This window comes from Xiphophorus hellerii, chromosome 3 (genome assembly GCF_003331165.1).
Source record: "Xiphophorus hellerii strain 12219 chromosome 3, Xiphophorus_hellerii-4.1, whole genome shotgun sequence".
NCBI classification, from domain to species: Eukaryota; Metazoa; Chordata; class Actinopteri; order Cyprinodontiformes; family Poeciliidae; genus Xiphophorus; species Xiphophorus hellerii.
This window is the reverse complement of record NC_045674.1, coordinates 4,079,968-4,098,816: the sequence shown is the minus strand read 5'-3', so window position 1 is coordinate 4,098,816 and position 18,849 is coordinate 4,079,968. Positions and strand designations below refer to the sequence as shown.

Here is an 18,849-nt window from a genome sequence, read left to right as displayed (position 1 = left end):
AATAATCTGCTTGTGGAATTAGTACTTTTTCTTCAATATTAAGAAAGTATTGACCTAAGACAAACTCATATCTTGCTAAAAAGTTCCTTGTAAGCTAGTTCTGTCTTAATTTTGGTCTAATTTGCTTTATAAATTACACCACAAACACTTAGTAAGATTTTGTGTTTTTGCAGTGCAGAAAACCTTTTTCTTGGCAACAATGGCTGATGTTGGTAGGACGATGAGTCATGTTACACATTAATTATGAGGGAAAATCCTTAGTAATTCTTGCGTTTATAAAACTTTGCCCTGGTTATCTAACTTGGAGAAAAAGAAGGAAAAGTGGTTCCAGAGAATCCTTATTGTTTTTTTTTGTCTTCTTTACTCTCACATTAATTTTCTTTTCTTTCCAAACAATTGAGGCATTTAGTTGGTGATCATATCAGAACCACTTTTACAGCTGTCTCAGGGGAGTGAGAGCTAATTAAGTTAAAGAGAATACAATCTGGTTTTCTTCGGTTGTGAAAGCCACCACTGTCTGACTGGTATGTACAACTCACAAAACACTTCGTTTCTCGGTTTAACCATTTAGTTGACACCATCCTCATCCTCATGCCTTACGTTCACAGAGGACATGAGGTGTGAGGGTTTCACTTCTAAGAATGAAAATATTACAAATTGAGGAAATGAACCAAGCTGGCTACATTTTACTAGAGTTTTGCTCCATGTTTTACACCAATCAAAAATAATCTCCATATTTTCAGTGTGCAGAAACCACGTGAGAGCTCGAGGTTTTTATGATATATGAAGAACATAAAAACAACAGAATTCGTGTTATCTTAAATTTTCATATTTTTACTATGTGTTTGAGAAATTGCTTACAAGTTATTGTTATATGCCAATTCTTTTGCTATTTAGTTTTCATATTGTATACATACATTTACTTAAATTATGAAGATGGAAAATTGAAAATAATGCTTTTACAGCACACATGCAGAATTATACCTCTGTGAAGCTGTTTTGGATTCAATGTACTTGAGTTTTCTGCTCAGAGATCGGTAGGTTCTCAGTTTGGTGAAGGTATGAGCAATGACGGGACACTGCAGACTGTTTTGTCCTCTCTAAAATCCTTCGACATATCCTGTTATTCAGAAAAAGCACTATCATCCCAAAGAGCCTAAAACATGCTGATATTTTTAGGCTGCAGAGGTTATGTTGTTCTCTCACCCTGCTTTGTGTATGATAGGGTGAAAAGAGTCACTGCACACAAACTCTAAAGTTTAGTCAGTTTACATAGGAAAATCCAAGCTCTTCTTTAACAACAATGGTATCTTAGCCACTGCTTTCATTAATAAACTACAGGTAAACCCTCTTCCTAATCAACAGAAAGCCCAATGATGTAATGACAGCAATACTATATCCCAGGCTCTGCTGCACTGATAAAGATTTACTAACCTGGTAAGTTGGTTCTTAAAACTGGAAACTCACTACCTTACCTACTTTCAAATCAATTTGTCAAATTTTTATCTCATCACTTCTAACATTGAAATTACATTACAGGACAGTCAGTTTGCTCTTAAATATAAAACACAAGAGAGGATAATATCTGGTTAAATGTAACGTACCATATCATGACACAACAGAAGTTACAAATTCCACACCATTGATCCCAATACACACTATTCAGAACATTAGTACATTAACAATGATACACATATGCTAAACACATATATGTGTCATACATATATATCACATATTTTGTGATATATTTACAAAATTTACATAATGTTGTCATTTTTATTAATGCTTCCAAAAATGATAGGGTAGTCTGAATATCTTGCTTGGCTTAAATTATTTAAAATATGAAAAGTACAGTAACTTGAATCAAAATGTATACATTTATATCAAGTGTTTTATTTATCAGACTGTTAAATTATGAATTACATATTAAAATCAGTCTCTAAGCCTTTCCATTAGATTTTAATCTTATTTGTGTTTGTACAATATGTAAACCCAAGAGAGTTTCATAAATAATTTTTTATTAGGCTAGACTTTGTATGAAATATGTTGTCTAAAATACGCAAGTCAATGTCTGTTTCAACACATAAAGTACCTTCTATTTGTGCTACCTAAAAAAACAAAAACAAAAAAACATTTATGTCAATATTATTTGATATAAATTAGGGGGTAATTTGTCCCTGAATTACAAACATGACCTTTGGGCTTTCAATAGAATCCAAAAAGATGCAGTAAGGTGCAGTATGACAAATCGCTGTTTATGATGGGTGAAATCACACATAAGAAGTATATAATGAAGTGAGAAGCCTTTGCCTCACGAGACTCATAGTTATAAACCGACACGAGTTTCTCGTTGAACATCATGCCCCAGTTTTCAGTAGAAACCTAATGTCTGCCATTGCACGTGTTTGCCCAGAGAAGGTAGTGGACAGTCCTGACAGCAGTGCTGAGGCCTTTTGTGAGAGAAGGGCTTCCAGACATCTGGATTGTTTGAGCAGCTCCATTAGCATCAGCCCTTGAGGTGTGCAGGCACATGATGTCGTGTCGGTTATGCAACCTGTAAAAAGTCACCTCAGGCTCCTGTCTTTCAGTCTCTGAGCACTCAGTGCCATCTCCCCTGATGTGAAAACCTGAACTGAAAGCGTGCCATGCCAATAAAAACCTTTGTTGGAAGCCTTTTGTATATTTGGAATATTTGGAGTTATTAAGACTCTGCGTGGGTTTTTTGTTAATTTGTCCTACCCGTCAGTATATCAAGTTTATTGTTATGTCAGCATAATTAGATGAAGACAGTGTCAAATGTTTTCACCATAAAACCCTAGGCAGCTGAGTTTTAATCAGAACAAATAAAAAGACAAAAATCACAATCATTGCTTTAAATTACAGATTTCTTAGGTTTGAAAAACAAAGAATGATCAGCATATTTATGCTTAATTCAGAAGTAGGGTAATTTATATGAAGAGTTCTGTCCTGAAATACTTACAGGCAGCCATATTTGCAGAAATACCTTCCAGCTGCAATTAGTGCAGCAGATATTCACCTCTGGACTTTATAATCTGAATATATTTAGAGTGTCTGAGATGGGAAACCACCCAGGCTGGCAGCTTGTCTCCCATTCTGCACATGAAGTTGTTGCAGAACTGGAGAGCTCTTTCAGTAACAGATTGCTTCATCCTTGGTGCACAACTAGTCTGGACAATTATTTAATGTAAAGAACTTTGAAGTGCTTTTGCTGAAATGAGATACAAATAAACTTGATTGATTGATAAATGTACAAATCATCTAGAATAGAAGCCTGAAAAATGTAGGAAATAATTCCACTCATTTTTGAGAACAAAGGTTTGAAAGAACTCTGTAGGATATGTAGTTGTTTCAGAGGGCAGAGGCACTGATCACCCCTCATACAGTCCGCTGCCTCGCTGTAAGGGGGCGGTCCCGGTCTGAAGCGGAGCTCTCCGGTCAGCTCAGTTTGTTTCATTATCTCGGTGCGGAGGGAGGGCAGAGCGGAGCGGAACGAAGTGAGACGCTGCTGCGCTGTCTGACGGACAGAAACAAACATGTTCCTCCATGAATGTCATTTATTTTAGGCTGATAATTCCCGTCTGAAGCGGTGATTGCAGCTGGCGACCTGCGGAGACAGATGAGTCTGCGGTGTCTCTGGTGGTTGTAACGAGTCTTTGTTCGGCTGTGGCATCTCTCCTTCACCTCCAACATGGACCGTTCAGAGAAGGAGCACAGGTCAGACGACGAGGCTGACTATGAGGACGAGGAGGTGGACCCCAGAATACAGGTATCATCTTCCCTTCCTTTGCTTTTTGCTGGTTTTATTTTATAGACTAATTGTTGCCCAGCCATTTGTGTCCCCTGGAGCTGCCTGCAAAGTCCAAGCTTACATCAGCCTCTAAGTCAGAGAAATTATTGATTTCAGCTTGTTAAATATTTGTAATCTTTCGGTTTTCATCTCCAAATGAGTGACCATTAAACATACAGAATGTAAATCACTGTTCAAAGATAGGACAGCTGGTTTACAAGCAAAGCTTAAATAAATGTAAGAATAAACAAGATGATTAAATCAATCAATCACTCAATCACGTTTTGCATAGAACAAGCAACAAGGCAGTTCAACGCGCTCTACATCATAAAAACACAGCAGGATTAGCTATATTGAAATAAAACAACCTGAATAGTTTTAGAATAACTAGCTTTAACATAAACAAGTCTGACGTTTTGGATATTTAATAAATAGATTTGATGGAAAATTTATTCTAACAGAAAACCTAATAATACAGCACAAAGGTCCTGGGTTTGAATCCAGATCTGGTGTTTGCTTGTTATGTATGCATGATTTCTCTCTGGGTACTCCAGCTTCCTCCCACAATGTGTGTGTGTGTGTTTTTTGTCCTGTGTCTTTTGTGATGGACTGGTGACCTGTTCTGCATGTTCTCCCCCAATAAACTCTGGAAATTTGCATCATCCATCTCTATCCAGGATCAGTCTGTTTGTCGATGTTTAAATTCTGGCTCTTTGTCATAGATTCATAGTGAACTTTGGTCCTTTTATGATTTAAAATAAAACTGACTTAAAAATCCTCAGAACTTACAACATGTGTTGGACTTGCACAAACAGCTGCTGCTAACTGGGAGGGAGGAATCAATGGAGACATGAAATACCCTTCTGTATATTTTCATGTTTCTATTTTACAGCCATTGACATCATCACCAATCAACCGACTGGACTCAAAATGAGCAGCTCTAGATTCACTGATAGTAAAGTATATACTGTATATGACCGACTGGTACTACTGACACACCTATTGAAATAGATTAATCTTTTTATTTCATAGTACTTGTTTATTATTGTGCTCTGAAGCTGCACAATATATCAAATTGCAATAGTCAGACCAACATATATGTGTGAACATTAAATCTTAACGAGCCACCAATTCTGAATATAGAGCTTGAAATCGGCCAGTTTTCCCTTGATTGGCCCAGACTGATGATCTGCAGTTCAAACACGAAAAAATCCCCACATTTTTTTTCTTGATTAAACTCATAGAAAAAAACAAACCTCTCACCATTTTTTTGAGTTCACTAAAATCTTAGGTGATACTGCCTTTGTTTGCTGTTTGATTCAAAACTACCACTCTTATAAAAGAACCTGTTGTTTGTGTTGTAATTGAAAAGCAAATAAAGTCAGTCTGCAGTCAGATCTCAAAGAAAGCTATGAATTGGTATCGGTGAGGAAAAGCCTGACTGCCATGGCTATAGTAAGCAATTACTGTTCTGCTTAGTCATGGTGGACGAGAACTTTAAAACTGAATATTCCTACACTATCCAGTTTTGTTTATATGATTCTTTGTCAGTCCATTCAACAGATCTTTCTACCTTTAGTTACTCTTTGTATTTGCATCAGCAGCTTATTTTCTTGTGTTTTATGATAGAAGTTGCCATCTGTCTTTTTTCTTTATTTCCTGGTATTTAAACCAGAACTCTCTTATCTCTTCTAGGGGGAACTGGAGAAACTAAATCAATCCACCGACGACATCAACAGATGTGAGACTGAGCTTGAGGTCAGTTCATTGACGTGCAGCGTGCCAGAAGTGCTGCAGGTTGTGTGTGTGTCATGTTTTGACTAATAGTGGATGTGACTGTGGGGATCTCCACCTCTCATCAGCTAAGACTTTGTTTCTGCAGCTCAAGGCCAGAGGTTTAGAGGAACTATCTCTTCCCCCTTTAGAGATGTTTTGTCCCCAAAAGTCCAACTGCTGGTCAACATGATGGAGTCTTTTTTTAGGTTGAACCATAGCTTGAGCTTTGCCCTGTCATCAGGGCAAGCCGTAAAGTTAGTTTTATTTTGTGTCAGCAAGTGTAGAAAACTGTAACTTGTTGCGAAACTAGGGTATACTGTTGTGGGCTATGGAAATACACTGGCTGCTGTGGGACTTAATAGAAGTATTCAGTAATGGCTCCTAACTGAATAGGAAGTTAAAGAAGAAAATAAACCAGAACTGCAGGGAGAGTGTAATTATAAAGTAGAAGTAACTGTGAGTAACATTAAAACTTTCTAAAAGCTTTTGACTTTATTTTGTTTTAGGTCAGTAACATTGTGCAGAGAGATACAAGTTATAAGTTAGATCAGTGTATGACTAAATTTGTGTCTTTGAGTGACATTACTGCAAACATTAAAGAATGAGAAGTTCCCCGGAGTACCTTTGAAAAATGTCTAAAAATAATTAGCATTTCTTTTATGACACTTCTTCAGCTGCTGGCTCACTGGTGCAGTGTTGTATTTCTGTCAGTATCAGCATCTTGTTAACCTGGAGAAGATTTACAGCTGTGGAATTGCAAACATAAATGGTTACAGTGTTTTGCTGATGATGCCGTTTTTTATGCATTTCAAGTGCAATGGGCAAGCAGCATCAGATTCAAACTCTATAAATGACAAACTCTATAAATAGTTTTGTGAATTAAGGTTCTAATCTCTTTCCAAATGTACATGCAATTTCTTGGAAAATGATCTCCCTTTTCTTCCCTAAAACATGATGTATATATAATAATATTTTAATGGTTATCTTCTAACCATTTTTTCACCATAACACAAATATAAGTGAACAGGAAGTAGGGAAAACTACTGACAGAAACAGTTTCTCCACTATACAACTAAAAAATAAATAGAATTTTGTGAAAAAGTTGAATATTTTTTGTCACTCACAAAGTAGACTTTGTCCTCCCACATGGTAGAGATAAGCATTTTCCTCATTTGGGTCAAAATGCTATTGTAAAATGTTTCTGACATACTTATCCTTACCCAGACTTATAAAAATTGTATATGTATTAATTCCTTTCACAGTTCCTGTGGACCCCTTCAGAGGGTTGGGATCATGGACACTTTGACATATCAGGACATTTTAAATAAAAATTTGGTGGAATCTGGCAGAAAACCGAAAATGGGTTGTCACTGGGTCTTTCAACAACATGATGATCCACAGCTAAAATCATCACAGAAACAGTTCACATGACCAAAAATCAGCTTTCTTTCACGGCTATCTCAGTTCCTGGATCTAAAACACGGAATACATTTGGAGTGAGAAGATTAAATAAGAAAGGACTCAGGATGTTGACAAGTAATATCAACAAACATGTCTCAATATTCAGTAAATTCAAGACAGAATTTTGTTTGCTGATGTTTTTGCCAATTGATTGGAGTATCACTACAACTGAACAATTAAAAGAAATTCAGATTGAATGTTTAGAAGCTGAAATGCGTCACAGTTCCAGTATCTGAGTGGAGGGAGAAGTACTCCTCTGTCGGTTACATCCGTCTCAGATGCGTCACACAGTTTGTAAATTACAAAGAAGATTCCAGAATTTAAAACGACAATGACGAGCCCATCTATCAAATCAGTCATTTTAAAACATCTTGAAATTTTTTTCTAAAATGGCACATTGCTTCAAAACCATTTTACAATGCCATGTTTATATGAATGTAGTCCAGCACTTTTGGCATTGATCGCTCAAAGGTTGAAGTGCTGGCTCGTAACTTTTAATGAAGTTGTAACATTTCACTTTTGACACAGATATTGTTGAAATTGTCTTCCTTTTTTCGACATATGACCAAGGTTTAAAAAAGGTCACAATTCCTTATGGTTTTTACTGCTAGGTCAGCACTTTATGCTCTCTTAGTGACTGGTTCTCTAGAAATCCGGTCAAGTAGATTACAAAACCAAAACCGTTGAACCGTAAATAGTTTTCCCTAAAGTGCAGATTTAAGACTAGTTGTAGTTCTGAACTTTTTATTTCATTAAGACGGCAAATAGTTCTTCCAAAATTACTTTTGTTTTTATTTCTTTTGTATTTCACTTACTTGTTAACACAGTTGTACATAGGTATCTAAATGTGGTCATGACAAGCATCAGAATAGAAAGAGGATTTAGATGTATCATGGTGTTGGAACCAGATGGACTTTGTTTGTAATCTTTATTCAACCAGGAAAAGAAACTCATTCAGATTAAAACAAATTCTTTGAGTGTCCTGGGCTATACAGCAAAACAAGACAATTTCAACCTTTAAATGTTTTACATACAACTGGTCTGAGTTTTTCACACACCTGTGATCAACTGGGATTTTTTTGAACAATCATCTCTTGGTTTTACAGACAATGAACTGAAAAACGTCTAGTGAGCAGCTGATGTCTGGGCCAAAATGCCTTTATGATGTAAGAGAAAGGGAGGTGGATTTGAGATGAGTGTTCCAGATTTTTGTCTACAAAATATTGCAATAGATGTCTGAAAAATGATTGAACAGGTATACACTGGACTACAAGTTAAAGGCTTGCTGTTCATACAAGAAACCATAATGGTGATGAAAACTAAAATGTTTTAATAACATCTATTTAGGGTTCCTATATCCTCTCTGGTTCTTGGGTGAAGCATTGAAAAGGCCATATCTAGAAAATGTCTGTAAAATAGTTAAAGCTAGTTAAAATGTTATGATTTTTTTTTTAAAAAGCTGAGGGGAAACAATATTAAATTGAAATTATTTTAAATGTTTCTTCTTTTTATTGCCCTTCTGTTGTTTGCTCATAGTGTTTATTTCAGTTGGACAAGCGTAATGACATTTAAAAGATGAAAGCCTGAATCATTTTCCTTAATAGATCATTTTGAACAAAGTACTTTGACATAGAATACATTTCTTTCTTGTTTAAGTAGGCTGAATCAGAAATGGATTTATTTTTAGTAGCTGCTCACAACAAATTAGCATTGCTCTGATGTTTCTGCTTTCTTTTGGAACAGAGTTGTCTTTATGAAAACTGTGTCAGCTTGGTACATGGTGTGATCATTTAGCCCAAAGTACTGTAAATACAAATTCTGTCTGGAAACAAATGTTTCCATTTCATTATTTGGACTCAGTTTTTCACAGCTTCATTTTTAAATTGGTGGTTTTGGGTTTTACTTGACATGACTCACAGAAAAGGCAGAAATAAGGTCAGGTTTCATTTCCTCTAATAAATTTACAATCTGAACAGAAAGGGAATTAGAGGTCAGCGGTGACATTCACAGATGTATCAGGAGGAAATGCTTGATGCTTGATAGATATAAAAAACAAAAAACACAGTAGTAGTAAAAAAACATCTGTTTTTTACTTTTATGATTGCGACAGAATGGCACAGAATAATGTTTAAGGAAATTGATCCACCAGGTCAGAGGTCATGAGAAGACCTTCTGACACAATGATGGAAAGTTTATTGTCTTGTACAATAATTCACAAAAAATACTTTTGTGATTAACACAAATACTTGACAAACTTGTCTGACCCCCAAATCTTGTCAGCTGAAAGCACTAAATGTTGTATTTCTTTGTTTTTCTCAGGATGCGAGGCAGAAGTTCCGTTCAGTGCTGGTGGAGGCCACGGTGAAGCTGGATGAACTGGTGAAGAAGATCGGGAAACCAGTGGAGGAATCGAAGCCTTACTGGGAGGCCCGCAGATTGGCCAGACAGGTCAGTCATTTCCACATGGCAATGAACACAAAAGATGTTTAATCTACATTTTGTACGTCCTACACTCTTTCTTCTGTATTTTTATGACTATGACTTGATATGCTTTATAATTAAATGATAAACATGTTGGAGCTGAAATTTTGTAAATGGCTATTAGTGTCCAAACATAATTATCTTCTCAGGCATTTTCTGGTTCCTTTGAAGTTTTTCTTTCCATTTTTTCTCTTTCTTTGTGCTTGCAAACCTGAAAATTAGCATAAAAACATTTTTCATGTGCATAGCCTGCAAAACTGTATTGTAGGCTATGCACTGTTTCATTGTGTAAAAATCTGTCCTCGGCCTTGACCTACTGCCTCCACTTGCTCTGTCTGCAGCTAATGCTGGGCAACTTAATTTTGCCATTTATAATGATCCAGTTTGTCTGTTTACCTTATGAACTTATCAGATTTATTTGACTTCTTTGCAGTCGAAGGTATAAAAAGATCAAATGATGATGGTGCAAAGAGGGATTTCACATAAAATCAAGAAAATTATGGACAACCCTGACCATCCTCTTAATGACACTGTCCTCAGTCAGAGGCTTCTTCAAGTTTGTTATAATCCAGACAGCTAGAGGAGATCTTTCCTGCCTACAGCCAAACCCATCTGCAATAACTCTTTAATTAAATGAGTTACATTTAATTTCCATTTGGGATCCATTAAGCATTTTTGAATACAATTAGATGAAGTTGTTTTTGTCCTCAAACAGACGCAGAAGATATGAAAAAAGCTTCATGTTGCAGCATTTAGCTACATTTTCCTTCAGATAATTCTTTGGGGACTGCTTCCTTTAGTTGAGTTGAAGAGGTCACACCCTGTTTTCTAATTTCTGGCAAACACTCCACCCTAAAGCCAGTCTTGGCCCTTCTGCCTCTGTCCTTCAGCTGTTTCTTGTTGAACCTTCCTTGTAATGGTTTAAAACGATACACTCACTCTGTGATCCGGCTGAACTGATAATTTTAAACAAAGTCTTACTTCCCTTTTCAGTGTGTATAGATAAAAGGGAAGAAGCCCCCTGCATTTCTCGATAAGACGCCATGCAGCTGCAGCAGCTCATTCAGACAGACACCACAGGAGCTTTTATAGGTGTTGGTGTGCAGTTTAGTTCTCCTCTCCAATACAGTAACATTTTCTTTTGGATCTTTTATCAGAAGTACACATGGTCTCACATGGAGCTACATAAGCACTCTGATTATGAAGGGTCATTTTCAGCTGTGTGCTGAAATGCAGGCAGTGGTGAAAGAGTTTCTGTGAAGTGATGAGGCAAATGAACTTCTCTCTTTTTTGACTTCACGCCTCTTTCTAACCCATGAAAATAAAGTTCTCTGACTTCATGGTTGCCATTGTCAGGATTAAAGTACACACTGTGTTAAAATTGCCATTTTTCAAGTTTCTGCACAGCAGCAATATTATTTGAGGAATACTACTATTTCTAAATACTTATTTTTCAGCAATTTGCCTCATTTGCTTCCTAAATGCTTCCAAAATAGATGTGTCAAATTAGCTTAACATTTTAAGATAACTGAAAGAATGTGTTTTAAACGTTTAGTTCAGATTCATCCCAGTTTTCCAGCAGGACACACATGTGATTGCATTTTTTTCCCTCTCACCTGCTGCCCCAGTTTTATCTAGGTCTTCTCTCCGTATTTATTTATTTTCACTCTTCAGACGTTTATATGGAGCAGCAACTTCCGAAGGAGGGGGATTTCTGGAAAGGTTCTGGAACCTGAATGCAGCTCATTCAGGTTCCAGCGAATGAGCTGCAGAAATCTTTTTTGGTTTTTTTTGTTGTTGAAGAAATAAACAGATTTCTTGCTATGTTTCTTTTATATTTTGTTTTTCTACTATTCTACTACTATTGGCTTAATTGTTATGGTTGGCAAAAATTAAACTAGGCACTTTTGTGTTTCTATGCAAACATGTTTGAGGGGTTGAAACTTCTTCAAAAACACTTGAAACACTTGTCTATTTTCACTTTTGTATACATAACCTTTTAAACCCAGAAGTATATCAATCCACTGTCTTCTGAATATTAAACATCCCATAAAATTAATTCTAACCTCTAATATTAAGCTGTATGCTTGCATAAAATCACATGAAATATCATTTGTTCCTGTAATCCGGCTTTGTTCTCGTGCATCTTTTCATCCTGGCGTCCCTACAGTGACTTCTATTGCATTTGTCTTCTTCTCTCTAATGGCCACCATCTGAAGAGCAGCTTTTATCTTTTTCTCAGATCTCTACTCTGCACCCAACCATGGTTTGCTTTATAACTATATAAAGCAAAGTTCCTATTTACAGTGAGCCATCAAAGGAAACTCACTGACTAATAGCTCTATGTAAGCAACTGAAGTATTGTTGTAGAACCAGGTAGTTCAGTGATGATGCAAACTTGTTTCATTTTGTCATATAATTCAATGTTTTTTCACCAAGTGTCAAATTTCTTTCCTAAAACTACTTCCTGGAAATGGGTCAGTTGGGCAAAACTAGACCCATTTCTGTACTTTAATGATTGCAGAACTATAAATAGAATAAGCCACACACACTCTGCTTTGCTTTGGCCCTTTATCTTTCACACTTTACTCATTTCACAGCTAAGCCGAGTGTGATGTTTTTGGTTCTGTTTATCAGCTTTGTTTTTAGCCTCAGAGGTTCAGTGACAGAAGCTGCTGTTTTTTGAACATTTTGTTTTGTTGTTGATCACAAATTGGGTTGGAACCAAAGGTTTGACTAACCTGATTTGTTTAAATTGTGCTTTTTTTTAATATCTCTCTCAACCTTTTGCTGTTTCTCTTTTTTCTATCAGCTAGTTCTTCCTGCTTTTTTGAGGATGTGAGATATGTTCTTCCTGTATTACTGCTCTTTATCGTTCATTTCCTTTTTCCCTTTTATTCTTGTTTGTTTTCTCCTTTGTCCCTGTGTTGTCTCAATTTGCATTTCTTCCTCTTTATTGTGATTTCAACTTTGCCCCATCTCTATCTTTGGCTAATGCACACATGTTACAATGTCTCTCCCCCACTTTAGTTATTAAGAAGCTAAATAACTGCAGCTACAGATACATGACCGTCTCCACCCCCATAGTGGCGGTGGTGGTGCCAGCCGACCTTGATTCTAAATAAAAGTTAAAAATGATGTGAGAGGGTTAAATATTATCAGATTTCTGGGCCATGTGACAGTTACATCTTGTACAAATCATTATGTAAAAAACTTTTCCTTCCGAATACCCCCAAAGCTTTTATCGTTATACGTTTAATTCAAAGCAAAGAAGCTTTGTTCATTTAGACAATTAGATGCACTTGTTTGCTTAGCAGGGTGAATATGAAATAAGAACTTGTCACTGAGGGTTTTTTGCTCTATCAATTAAGTACAAGTTTATGTATAGAGCAAGTTTTCACAGACTTTACAAGGACCCAATAAAACAGGTAGCACTGTACAATACGGTTGCCGATCAATCAATAATTGAAATGTATTCAAAACAGTTTGAAAGAAGAAAAAAATGTCATTTTTTTTGGTCACTTGTTTTTTGTTACTGTGGCATTTTCAGAAGGGGTGCACCGATTGCAGTTTTCTGGCCGATCGCCGATTACCGATCTTTGAAAAAGCCTAACTCAAAGATTCCAATTTTGGCCAATACCAGTTTTTGGTCCGAAACAGTGCTTAATATATCAAGAAAGTTGCTGAATTGGCAACAATGGGGTGACTATTGTTAATTGTAAATGTGCAGACATGACCTGGTTGGTCGGTTTGTCAGTCAAACCTTTCATGGGAGAAAAGGAAAGCACAGGGATTGATTTTTAGACCTTTGTCGAGGTTGATAACATCGGTGGATAAGATCGGCTTCACATGTAAAAAAGCGGCCGATCACAGATCTCCCAAAATTAAGGATTCAGCACCGATAAATCGGTGCACCCTTAATTTTCAGTGATATTCAAATGCATTCTGGACTGGGATAGCAGTCCCAATCCAGAAAGGGGTTTGGATTCTGGATGGGATTCTCCTTTTTCTCCTTTTTAATTTCTTAATTGCTGTAAGACTTTCTGCCATTTTGACCTTTTGAGGCTGTGTTCAAACCACAGAAAGGGGCTGGCCATGTGCTATTTGTTCAATAATGTGATGGTGATGCAGCAGGGCATTATGGGTGTTTCACTGAAATAGTGAAGTAAAATAAGTGGTGTGGTTGTGTTTACTCTGTGTAGGAAGTAATATGCATCAATAAATACTGTCATAACAGCAGTATTAATATTGGCTATCTATCAAATTTTCATTTCTATGCACCCCTAGTTTTGTTTACAGCTGTGATGAATCCATATGCACCTTTCCTTATGATGTAGCAGTAGGTTGTGTTAATGATATCAAATGGCTGGAGTGCTGACATTAATAAAATTTTGTGTAGTTAATTTCTTTCCTTGCATATTGATCATTAAAAATTAATAATATAACAGAAGGAAAATCGAATACAAACAATGTTTTCATTGATGTACTAATGAGGCTCTAAAGTGACCTGAAGGAACCCAAGCAAATTCGTGTACAGAACCCATTAGAGGAAAAACACTGGAACTTCTTTGTTAGGAAAACCCCCATTTTTTATTTATTTTTTTTTTAGTTTCAAATTGTCACAGTAACTGTTTATAGTCAGAAATTTGGCTGCCATGCAGAGTTCTGTGCTCTCTACTCTCTATCAAGGACAACTTTTTTGTTTTTTGACAATTTGGGCTGAGCTAATACATTTTTCATAAATCAAACTCATGACCTTTTCAGAGAAGTGCACTGTCCCTTCATATTAAGATAAACTGCTTTGAGTTCAATCTCTTACACTTGATTACGTTGATGGTTACTGAGATTGTCCAATGGGGAGGAGTGTGTGTGCACTTAAAGGTAACTTGATTAATCATCATGAAACTGGGTCAGGGTGGCAGAACTTAGGTTTGCTGAGTCGGTGTGTGTGTTGCTGAGTCTGCTCAGTCTCAGTTTGAACATTCAGTAGAGTTGGACTTTTTTTTTATGTATTGAAATATGTATGGGATTCAGTATTCCACTTCAGTTCTAACAAGTCACTTTAGGACGAACATTAGCCAAACATAAACGTCTTGCTGCAAATTATAAGATGTAAAGTTTCAAATTTAAGCACGCTGTTTCTGAACATCCAGGAAAATGTAAAATATGTAACATTTTCTCTGGTTTTGTTTTCTCTTCTATTGTTTTAGTGTCGCATTTTAAAATCAAACCTCCTTGCCTTGCTGTTTATCTTCCTGCTTTAAAATTGAACAGAGATGCAGTGAATCTGCTGATATTCTGTATTTTAAAGGATCAGATTTTCTGGCAGAGAATGACTCAACCACGCTTCATGAATCTTACCAACTGAAATCAGCCACCCACTCAGTCGTGCTGCCTCACGCTGTGAGTCTGCAGGTTTTGTTGATATCTTGTCGGAGAAACTTGGCCTAGAATGGGAATGTGCAACACTGGGATTGGAGAATCATTTGGAAGACATCTGTCAGTGTCTGGTGCTCGAAGTGGCAAAAGAAAAGTGTCAACAGACATGCAAATCTAATGAAAACCCATCCATTTGAAATTTGATAAATAACATTTTATTTTACATTATGTCGTCTGCACCTTGGCCTGTCAGTTTTAGAGGCTGGGGATCCACAGATCTGAGAAGATCTCAGCAGATATACGATTTAAAGGTGTGGAAGTGAAGCTTGAAAAGACATACTGTGACTGAAGTGTTAAGGAAATTACATGGAATTTTTGGAGGAGATTTTCCACTGGAGCTTGGAGAAGAAAAATGCAGGGAGATAAAGTGGGTTTGCTTTGATTATCAGTGATGAGTGATAAATCGGGAAGGTAGCAGAGGTCCTATAACAAACTGTGAATGAGTTAAGGGTATGACTGTTGAGTTTCAATGGTATGGATTTCAGTTTACAGTAATATAATGAGGGCTGTAAATTAGAAGCATCTCATTCATTGTATGTGAAACTTCTAAAACCTTGTCATTCGGAATTGGTCTAATGCAGGGGTGTCAAACTCCAGTCCTCAAGGGCCACTGTCCTGCTACTTTTAGATGTGCCTCTGCTGCACCACACCTGAATAGAATAATTAGGTCATTGCAAGGGTCTGGAGAACTGATCTACACAAGGAGGAGGTAATTAAATAATTTCATTCCAGTGTTTTGTACCTGTGGCACATCTAAAAACTGCAGGACAGCGGCCCTTGAGGACTGGAGTTTGACACCTGTGGTCTAATGTATGAAATCCTTGAAGTTATGATGATAAATGGATGTTGACTGGACACACAGTGGACCTTTGGTATTCACAGGGGCTAGGGACCACAACTGCAATATCTGAAATGCACAAACACCTGAGAGCCTCTCTAGTTTATTTTAATAATAATAATAACACTAAATACACCATAAAATACTTTAATATGCACAATAGAAAACATCCCATCCTGGCATGACCAGAGAAGCTGTTTTTCTTCCTTACCTCCGTTCTTGAGACTGAAACCAATTAGCGCTAAGGTGTGATGTGAAGTTTGGGCAGAGATGGGATAGTGGCCCTAAGCATAACACCTAGATACTTACAAAGAAGCTGAGGGCAATAGTTTTGAAGTTGCCTTCAATGAACCCTGATCTCTGCTCTTAGATAATAGAGCTGGAGGGGTGTGTGTGTGTGTGTGTGCGCGTGGGGGTGTGTGGGGGCGTGTGTGTGTGTGTGTGTGGGGGGGGGGGTGAGCAACCTGACCCAGTTACACCAGTTCTGAGTGAAGGAATGTGCCAAAATTCTAGCCAACTATTGAGAGAAGCTTATGGACGTAAACCCAAAATATCTTATGGTTTTAAAAAGCAATTTGAACAAATACTGTAGCATTTGTTCAATATATCTAAACTCCTGAATCTGAAGAATTTGAAGGATAATGAAAAGGTTTTTTGTTATTCCAGCCTCTAGCAAATTGACAGATTGTTGTAATCCTAGATGAGCTTAAAGTAAAGATTTAATTTCAGAGAGGAAACATTAATACTCTTAATAATTCATAAAAAAACATTTCTTTATATACCACATATACAAATATTGGAGCACATAAAGTATAGTTAGTTTTATGGACAGAGAATAATAACATGATTCTTTTCATTTAAATGTAAGCACATTTATAGTGTCACATTTCTAAATGCACATTGTGTTTACAGCTTGAAGGTTTAACCATCTTGAATTTAATATTGTTTTAGGAAAACTGTCCATTTTTTGATTGAAGAATAAAAGACTGCATGGGCATTGTTTGATGGATGCATGCATTAAAGTGTGTTTTAATCAATTTCCTGCATAAGAGAGACAGTAAAACTTAATAATGAACTGCTACATGGTAACCACATTTTTTCTCTATATATATCATCATATTTTGTCTCATTTCATTTCTTATCCTTCATTCCTCCTCCCCCTTTTTATCATCATCCCTCCTCTGCTGGAGTTGAGCATTTCCTGGCAGTGCCAATGCACAGGAGGGTAATGATGGATGGAGTTGAACAAAGGAAGGGATGGAAAGATGGATGAAATGATGGAGAGACTTAGGAGTTGGTGGGATGGAGGCAGACGAGGCTGAAGGTCACAGCCATCTGCTCCTCCATTGACCTCCTGGGATGGTGCATTAACATGGTGGGTGTGTAGTAGAGCATCAGTGTTTGTAGTACAGTTGCAGCATCCCTAAAGCTGTCAAACTGTGGGGGGAATTAATTTTATTATCACCAAACTCGCAGCCGCTGTTCGTTGTTTTGTTGCAACCCGTTTGGTCTCATCATTAGAGTGATTCTGTGGCTTTCTGATGTGTTTTACTACAGTCACTTTAATGTTTTCCTTTGAACGTTTCCCACCTCTGAGCTCCAAACATATATCTGTGTTAATTTGCATTTTAAAGAGCGTGAAGTGGACATCAAAAGCAGAGGCGGCGCTCCCTGCTACTGAACCGAGAAGTGGTTTCCTACCCAGAGTGTGCTCAGACCATCTAGGCCAGTGGCGGCTTTATCAGGTTTTGTTTGTTGGAATAAACACACAAGTTGAAATGATTTAGTGAGAAGTTTGAAGGCAGAGTGACAGTATTTTTAGCCCTGGATCTCAGCTGATTTTTTTCCTCTTGTTTCTTCGGTGTAAATAAATTCCCACATTCGATTGAGGACACGGATGAGGATAATCAAATTTATCATGAAATGGGCCAGTTCAGGTCACTTTGGAAACAAGAGTCATCTCCTGCACTCCAGTACTCTCCCAGCCCTCATAGTCCTGATTATTTAAGACAAACATGTTTATTTTTTCTGATATATTTACTCAGTTTACTTGGTTTAGCAATTCTAAATTCAGCTGTGCAAAGTGGTGCATCAAGATGTCTGCGCTAGTATTGGTTCTCTTTTTATGAAAATCATGTGGCGGTCTAAAGGAAAATGTGTTATGATCAGAAAACTCAGTTCCCTGAAAATCTTTTTTTATCGAGAGCCATTATGGATGATTATCTCCTTCTGTCCTCCTAGATTTTTAGGCCAACAAAAAAAAAGTACAACATGGCAGATATTATGTGTAGTGTCAATCAGCCTCATGGGAGTCTGCACAACAGCTGGGGGTCAAATCTTTAGATTTGATTGCATATAATTGTCAGGATGCTGCAATCTCTAAAATATTTTTCTCTCACCAGGCTGATGCATTTTATAACAATGAATGTTTGTGTCTGTGTTTAGATCAGCTGATATGTGGTTTCTGAAAACAAGCAGCACCATATATAAATTATTCAGTTTTGCATGTGAAGATTATTTTGGAAATTAAAGTTTATTTCATTTCATCGAAGCAAAATAAATAACAATGGATATTGGAAGGGAAGGATCAAAAGAGAATGGGATATAGAAAGGAATTGGTTGTGGAAGAAGATACACATTGAAAGAAAGAGGAGACAGTAGAAAGAATACTGTAATACACAGTGAATTAATGGAAGAAGTAAAATATGTTGAATTTCAGACATAGGTGAAAAAAACTTAAACATGAAGTACAATTACCATTAGAATAAGCTCCAGCACTGAATATAACGTCACAAAGTACCACAGTATTAACCAGTAATGCGCTGTTTTAAAAGGAGAACCCAGCCACTCCGGTAACAACACATTTGTAGACTAAATGGAGCTTAAAAGGAAGTAGCAATGTTTGTTTTAAATTTAAAGCCACACTGAAGTTAAAGGAACATGACAAATGTTTGAGAATGTCATTCTTTGTATGAATTTCATGTGCATTTGGTCTACTTCTGTATGTTTAGACACATTTTACTCATCCATGTTGGCACAGTAAAAC

The 18,849-nt window shown here is 36.9% G+C and overlaps 1 protein-coding gene across 1 annotated transcript in view; it reads left to right on the top strand.

The window, feature by feature from the left end:
• Positions 1 to 3,463: 3,463 nt before the first annotated feature.
• sh3bp5b (SH3-domain binding protein 5b (BTK-associated)) overlaps positions 3,464 to 18,849 on the top strand; it is a 28,518-nt gene continuing 13,132 nt past the window's right edge. Inside the window, exons 1-3 of the mRNA XM_032558151.1 lie at positions 3,464 to 3,787; positions 5,504 to 5,566; positions 9,365 to 9,493. Coding sequence (XP_032414042.1) covers positions 3,710 to 3,787; positions 5,504 to 5,566; positions 9,365 to 9,493 — 270 coding nt within the window. The 5' untranslated portion in view covers positions 3,464 to 3,709. The remainder of the gene's footprint in view (positions 3,788 to 5,503; positions 5,567 to 9,364; positions 9,494 to 18,849) is intronic.